General features: G+C 39.5%; 1 protein-coding gene across 2 annotated transcripts in view; it reads right to left on the bottom strand.

Moving 5' to 3' along the window:
• ECD (ecdysoneless cell cycle regulator) overlaps positions 1-8,295 on the bottom strand; it is a 42,190-nt gene that overhangs the window by 19,015 nt on the left and 14,880 nt on the right. For both annotated transcript variants that reach the window (XM_003783564.3, XM_023509642.1), the window contains exons 4-8: positions 8,082-8,169; positions 7,786-7,964; positions 6,544-6,736; positions 4,712-4,840; positions 1,658-1,786 (exon numbers count right to left, since the gene is read on the bottom strand). In XM_003783564.3, the coding sequence (XP_003783612.1) occupies positions 1,658-1,786; positions 4,712-4,840; positions 6,544-6,736; positions 7,786-7,964; positions 8,082-8,169 (718 nt within the window). The remainder of the gene's footprint in view (positions 1-1,657; positions 1,787-4,711; positions 4,841-6,543; positions 6,737-7,785; positions 7,965-8,081; positions 8,170-8,295) is intronic.

The following is an 8,295-nucleotide window of genomic DNA, read 5'->3' as shown; positions in this document are numbered from 1 at the left end:
CCAACTCCTGGGCTCAAGGGAGTCTCCTGCCTCTGCCTCCCAAGTAGCTAGGACTACAGGCACCCGCCACAACGCCTGGCCATTTTTTGGTTGCAGCCATCATTGTTGTTTGGCGGGCCCGGGCTGGATTCGAACCCACCACCTTAGGTGTATATGGCTGGCGCCTTAGCCAGTTGAGCCACAGGCGCTGAGCCTGAAGCTGAATATTTTAAGAAAAATTTACGGAAGAAAAAATATCCAATGTACTCAGCCCTACTATGAAACCAATTTATAGTTTTCATATGAAAGCTATAACCTAACTATAGCCTAAGAAGAAGGGGAAAGAGGAAAGGGAGGGGAGGGGGGGAGGGAGGATGATTGGTGAGACCACACTTGTGGTGCATTTTACAAGGGTACGTGTTAAATTTACTAAGTGTAGAGTATAAATGTCTGAACACAATAACTAAGAAAATGCAGTGAAGGTTATGTTAACCAGTTTGATGAAAATATTTCAAATGGTATATAAAACCAGCACATTGTACCTCATGATTGCATTAATGTACACAGCTATGATTTAATTAAAAAAAAAAAAAGAAAAATGTGCTAGTTGTCTTTTTTTTTTTAATTTTTGAGACAGAATCTTACTATGTTGCCCTCAGTAGAGTGCTATGGCATCACAGCTCACTTTTGGGCTTAAGCGATTCTCTGGCCTCAGCATCCCAAGTAGCTGGGACCACAGTTGCCCACCACAACATCTGGTTATTTTCTGTTGCAATTGTCGTTGTTTAGCTGGCTTAGGCCGAGTTCAAACCCGTAACCCTCAGCGTATATGGCTGGCCGCTGTAACCACTATGCTACAGGAACGGAGCCTACTAGTTGTCTTTTTGTAATTGTTTTATCCACATTTGCTAATTTGCCTACCTGATGTTCTACATTTGCTTTATCAAGTTTTGTAAGTTGTTCACCTGCTACAAATAATAATTTTTATCATTTAATACAAGTAGCATTAGTTTTTCTCTAATACTAGAAACAGTTCATAGATACCCCTTTGCTACTATCTTCCAAGACCATGAATATCATAGAATTGGATTGTATACTTAAAAAATACATTGCAAGGCTGTAATCCTAGCACTCTGGGAGGCCAAGGTAGGAGGATTACTTGAGATCAGCAGTTTGAGACTAGCGTGAGCAAGAAGGAGACTGTGTCTCTTCTAAAAACAGAAAACATTAGCTGCATGGTGGTATGTGCATAAAGTCTCACACTCGGGAGGCTACGGCAGGAGGATTGCTGGAACACAGAGAGCCATCATGAAGCCACTGTACTTTGGCCACAGTTGACAATAGTGAGACACTGTCTCAAATAAACAAAAAACAAGGCTGGGCAAGGGGCTCATGCATGTAATCCTAGCACTCTGAGGTCAAGATGGGTGGATTGCTTGAGGTCAAGAGTTCAAGACCAGCCTGAGCAAGACCAAGACCGCGCCTCTGATAACTAGCCAGCCATTGTGGCGGGGACCTGTACTCCCAGTTACTCAGGAGGCTGAGGCAAGAGGATCACTTGAGCCCAGGAGTTTGAGATTGCTATGAGCTATGACACCGTGGCACTCTACCAAGGGTGACAAAATGAGATACTGTCTCAAACAAAACAAAATAAAACAAAAAACATTGCAAGTCCTACCATAAAGTAATCATTCTTTTTCAGACTTTCAAGGAAGCTGGCCCAGAGTGGTGAGGCAATCACATGGGATTTCTTGGAGTCGGAAAAATGTGGGCCACATTTGGAACATAAGATCTCAAATCCATGAGCCTAGATGAGAGAGAGTGAGAGAATTTTTATTAAGTAGCTTTTCTTCACTATCATCTTATTATGTTACTTTCTTTCCATTTAGTCACACTTGAGAACTAGTTGATAGGATACATGGGCATGTAGACGCTTATAACACTTTTTGAATTTTATGCAAATTATGTTTACCTTCAAATTTGTAAATCTCCATAACATACTAAAAATCATAAAGGGAAAGAAAACATAATACAAAACAAAGATTCTCTTCAAATAGATACTTTTTGCTATTGATTATAAAACCAGAAACTTAAATTTATTTCTTGTTTGATCATGAAAATGTTTACAAAAGGATTCTCGTCTAATAGAAATTATAAATTGAGTATGGTCTTAGACATAGTTAAGGGAGGGAATCATTTCATTTTAGTCTTTTTTTTTTTTAAGAGGCAGAATCTCACTTTATCGCCCTTAGTAGAGCGCCGTGGCGTCACAGCTCACAGCAACGTCCAACTATTGGGCTTAGGTGATTCTCTTGCCTCAGCCTCCTGAGTAGCTGGGACTACAGGCACCCACTACAACACTGCTATTTTTTTGTTGCAGTTTGGTCAGGGCCGGGTTCAAACCCTCCATCCTCAGTATATGAGGCTGGTGCCCTACCCACTGAACCATAGGCACCACCCTCATTTTAGTCTTTGATTACAAAATGTCAAAGACTACACCAGAGCTGGCAGGTTTGAATCCAGCCCAAGCTTGTCAAACAACAATGACAACTATAACTAAAAAAATAGCCAGGTGTTGTGGCAGGCGCCTGTAGTCCCCGCTACTTGGGAGGCTGAGGCAAGAGAATCACTTGAGCCCAAAAGTTGGAGGTTGCTGTGAGCTATGATGCCACTCTACCCAGGGTGACAGCTTAAGGCTCTGTCTCAAAAAAAAAAAAAAAAAATATATATATATATATAGATAGATAAATAGATAGATAGATACAGATATATAAAATAGATCCAGATTGAAAAATAATTCAAACAGGGAGCTTCCCTGATCATTCTAGAGGACACTGCTACCAATTTCTTGAACATTATTTTAGAAATGATCTATACACTCAAGCAGACATGTGTGTCTGGTATTACAGCTTTTTACTCCACTCCTTTTGTCAATCAATGGTAGGCAGCATATACAATACGCTTTTTACACTTAATCATTTACCTTGGAGATCATTTCTTTTCTCTTTTTTGAGACAGAGTCCCACTACATTGCCCTGGGTAGAGAGCCACAAACTCCTGGGCTTAAGCAATTCTCTTGCCTCAGCCTCCCAAGTAACTGGGACTACAGGTGCCTGACATACATACAGCCCAGCTATTTTCTGGTTCTAGTTCTCATTTTTGTTTGGCAGGCTCAGGCTGGATTTGAACCCACCAACTCTGGTATATATGTCTGGCGCCCTGGCTGTTGAGCTACAGGTGTTGAGCTACCTTGGAGATCATTTCATATGAGCACATACCAATTTATCCATCTCATTTCATGGATAGACCATAATTTGTCTAAATATTTCTCCTAATGGACATTTAAGTAGTTTCCAATCTTTTGCCACTATAAACAATGCTGTTATGAATATGCCTGCGCATACATCTTTAAACACATGTAAAATATACAGAGAATACATTTCTAGAAGTCCAACTGTTGACCAGAAGGGTTTCAACATTTTAAATGTTGATGGATACAGACAGTTCCTGACTTGTGATGGTTTAACTTAGTGATTTTTCAACTACAATATGGTACAAAAGCAATATGCATTCAGTACTTTACTTCAAATTTTGATCTGTCCTGGGCTTGTGATATGCAGTATGCTATTCCCTGGTGATGCTGGGCAGTGGCAGCAAGCTGCAGTGCCCAGGAGGCCACACCATCATGTAGTATACCATCAACATAGTACTTTACAGTGTAGTCAATAAATTACACAAGATGTTTGATACTTTATTATAAAAGCTTTATGTTAGATCATTTTGCCCAAGTGTATGCTAATGTAATGAGCCCATTTAAGACGGGGCTAGGCTAAGCTATGATGTTCAGTAGTTAGGTATATTAAATGCATTTTTGGCTTACAATATGACAGATAATGGATTTATCAGGAGGTAACCCCGTCATAAGTTGAGAGCATCTATATAGCCAAATTATTTTCCTAAGACATTGAACCAATTTATATTTCTATCAAAAAGGTTCAAGAGCATCTTCTCTATACATTCTCACCAATCTAGTATATTTGTGTATTATCAAACTTTTTGGTTCTTGCCAATCTAATGGTGAAAAACACTATTTTGTAAGTTTATATTATATTTCTTTTACCATAAACAAGGGTCAACATTTTTCATATGTTTAAATTAAAGGTCATTTATAGTTTCTTATCTATCGACGGTCTGGTTATAGTTTGTGAACATTAATTGGTTAGTATTATCTTTTTCATATGGACTTAAAGGAACCTTTTAGGTATCAGGGAACTTAGCTTTTTCATTTAGATTAAAATGCAGCAGTTTTTCCAGGTTTGCTACCTTTTGGATTTATGGGATTCTTCTTTCCCATGCAGAAATGCTTAATTTTTACACAATAGAATTTATCAGTCTTTTCTTTTACAGCTTCTGGTTTCAAGACATGCTTAGAGAGGCCTTAGTTTATAAAATGTCCACCTGTGTTTTTTTCTTCAAATTTTATAGTTTCAATTTTTACATGTAAGCATTTCATTCAACTGAAATATATTTTGGTATAGATGTGAGGTAATCAACTCTAATTTTTAGGATGGCACAGTTACTCTATTTCCATTTACTGAATAATTCATTTTTTTCTCTAATTTGAAATGCCACATTTTACTACATTCTCACATAAAGATGGTGTATTCCTGGACTTTCTGTGCTTTCTTTTTTTATATAAAGAAAGAAAGTAAAGCTTTTGGTTCAACATTACCAGCTTCATGCCCAGTTCATGAGCTCGATATTGGGGATGTGATGGAGGAGGAAGCCCGTATCCGCTTCGCCGGTCTGGCACAAACTTTTGTTGCACCAACTGTGCATACAGACATTTAGTGAAAGTCACCTAGGCATAGAGATATGAAATTCATGAGTCTTTTCCTGAAATTAAAATTTTGGATATCATTTGGATATCATTAAACATAATGTTTACTATGAGCTTCATATTCACATGAAATATAAAGAAGATCCAACCTATTCACTGTCTACTTGTTTCCAGTAACAGCTTTATTGAGATATAATTCACATACCATAAAACTTACTCTTCTGTCTACTTTTTAATTATTAATTATGGAATTCTTATCATTCATTACATTCATTATATGCGAGTTTGAGGAGTATAAGATAAAGAATATTTTAATTTTGCATGGGGTTTTGCTATATTGCCCATGCTGGACTTGAACCCCCAGGCTCAAGTGATCCTCCTGCCTCAGTCTCTCAAGTAGCTGGGATTACAGGTTCAAGCCAACACACCTAATTTTCAATTTTCTGGAAGATACGAAATATTTTATTGTTAAGTAAGAAATAATCAGCCAGGTGCACTGGCTTATGTCTGTAATCCTAGCACTTTGGGAGGCCAAGATGGGAGGACCACTGGAGGTCAGGATTTTGGTATCTTCCTCAGCAAGAGCAAGATCCTATCTGTACTAAAAGTAGAAAAATTAGCCAGGTGTGGTGATACAGGCCTGTAGTCCCAGCTACTTGGGGGTCTAAGGCAGGAGCATCACTTTAGCCTAGGAGTTTGAAGTTGCAGTGAGCTGTGATTATGCTGCTGCATTCTAGTCAGGGGACAGAGTGAGACTCTGTGGGAAAAAAGGGGGAAGGGATGGGAAGGGAAGGAGGGGAGGAATGGGAGGGGAATGGAGGGAAGAGAGAAAGAATTATAAAAATAGGGAAAATATTGTCAAAAACAGCTAGGAAACATTGATATAAAATAGGGGATCAGGTCTCTTGAAAATTTCCTCCAACTGGGGAGAGCAATGATAAAAGAAAAAAAAAAATGTGGGCTCGGCGCCTATAGCTCAGCAGCTAGGGTGCCAGACACACACACCAGAGCTAGTAGTTTTGAATCCAACCCAGGCCTGCCAAACAACAATGACAACTACAACCAAAAAATAGCCAGGTGTTGTGGTGGGCACTGTAGTCCTAGCTACTTGGGAGTCTAAGGCAAGAAAATTGCTTAAGCCCAAGAGTTGGAGGTTGTTGTGAGCTGTGATACCACAGCACTCTACCCAGGGCAACAGTTTGAGACTCTGTCTCCAAAAAAAAGCTAAGATTCAGATTTTCAAATTTGGGATGCTCAACTAGTAAATAGAAGGCAAATATTCCAAAATCCAAAAAAATCTGAAATCTGAAATATTTCTGGTCCCAAGTATTTCAGACAATCTCTATTAACATGAAACAAAATACTTCCAAATTTTTCTATAAGGCAAATAAAATAATGTGTCAATTTCCTCTCATTTAGTGAGATAAACTAAACTAAACCAGCACAGATATCTTTTTTTTTTTTGAGACAGAGCCTCAAGCTGTCACCCTGGGTAGGGTGGCATCACAGTTCACAGCAACCTCCAACTCCTGGGCTCAAGCGATTCTCCTGCCTCCACTTCCCAAGAAGCTGGAACTATAGGCACCTGCCACAACAGGCTATTTTTTGGTTGCAGCCTTCATTGTTGTTTGGCAGGCCTGGGCTGGATGTGAACCCGCCAACTCAGTTGTATGTGGCTGGCGCCTTAGCCACTTAAGCACCAAGCCTCAACACAGATATCTTACCGACATCATTATTCGTGTTTCAGGCAAGAATGTCTTGAAAATACGACAGGCTCGAAGATCAATAGGGTCTCGTAGATAAAATGCCTGGGCTGCTGCTGCCACCAATCTAGGGCACTGCTTTAACACTGCTACAATGCCAGCTGGAAGGAAGCAGTGTGCTTGATGAAGGGAGGATTGAATTTTTTCGGGGTACCTACGATTGATAACATAATTACTTTTATAGTATATACATATATAGAATACTATACTTTTTTTGTTTTTAGAGACAGAGTCTCACTTTATCGCCCTCAGTAAAGTGCTATGCCGTCACAGCTCACAGCAACCTCCAACTCTTGGGCTTAAGTGATTCTCTTGCCTCAGGCTCCCAAGTAGCTGGGACTACAGGCGCCCACCACAGTGTCCTGCTATTCCTTGGTTGCAGTTGTTATTGTTGTTTAGCAGGCTTGGGCCAGGCTCGAACCCACCAGCTTTGGTGTATGTGGCCAGCACCCTACTCACTGAGCTATGAGTGCCGAGCCAGATTTCACATTTTTTTATTCATGGATACAGATAACACATAGCCATGATATCTAAGTTAAATGTGAAAATATTGAGACCAGATTATAATACTCTGAACTGGAATTAAAAGATACATCAGGATGATGCCAGGGCACTCTTCCCAGGACAACAGCTTGAGCGTCTGTCTCAAAAAAAAAAAAAAAAAGATGTATCTGCTTTTTGATTTTAAAAATCCATTAAGTTTGAGGCTGGCACAATGGCTCACATCTATAATCCCAGCATTCTGGGAGGCTGAGGCAGGATTGCTTGAGCTCAGGAGTTTGAGACCAGCCTGAGCAAGAGTGAAACCCCATCTCTACTAACAGAACAATTAGCCAGGCCTTGAGGTGGGGGCCTGTAGTCCCAGCTACTTGGGAGGCTGAGGCATAGAGATAGCTGGAACCCAGGAGTTTAAGATTGCTGTGAGCTAGGCTGATGCCACAGCACTCTAGCCTGGGCAACAGAGTAATACTCTGCCACAAATAAATGAATAAATAAAATCCATAAGTTTAATTTATTAGTCAATTTCATGAAAAGATATGCAGGCAAAATGAAAATTAGCAGTAATGTAGGTGAAAGAGGGGTGATTACAATCAATGAAATTAGCAGTAATGTAGGTGAAAGGGGTGATTTACAATCAATGAAAGAGGGGTTGCATTAAACCAAATGCTTCTCAACTAGCAATCAAAGTGGTATTTTTCTTACCCTCTGATGCGCCTATTCACAGCAGCTCGTATAGATTCTGAAGCCAGAACTTTTTCTGGGTGTGTTGAGATTATGTTCAATGCTTGTGGAATGGTCGGGGAGGTGGCAGGTAACCAAGGTACTGCTCCAGGATTCCTTGGTGCAGGAATGATGCACAATTCCCCATGGTGGAAAAATACCTGCAAATGGTGCACATTTTAATTTTCATAGTGGGCACTGGGAACTCTAGGTGCATATGAAAATAATACAATATGATTTTGTCTCTGTAAATTTTCTTTAAACTTGGGTATACTTACCCTATTAGTGCTATTATCAGGCTCTAACCATTTAGGGAGAAAGTCAGCAGCTTCTATTAACAAGAATTCACCGTCATTGTCTTCAATCCTAAAGAAGAAAAGTTCCAATTTTATGTTTAAAAAGTATGTATTTGCTAGTATTCAAAACACTTTTATTCTAATATATTTCCTCTTCATCTAGTAAATATCTGAGTGGGTATTATGTGCTTTTTTT

Source organism: Otolemur garnettii, unplaced genomic scaffold (assembly GCF_000181295.1).
Source record: "Otolemur garnettii isolate 467f Iridium unplaced genomic scaffold, OtoGar3 scaffold00008, whole genome shotgun sequence".
Taxonomy (NCBI): Eukaryota; Metazoa; Chordata; class Mammalia; order Primates; family Galagidae; genus Otolemur; species Otolemur garnettii.
Note: the sequence above shows the minus strand (reverse complement) of the source record. Positions and strands in the feature narration are given on the sequence as shown.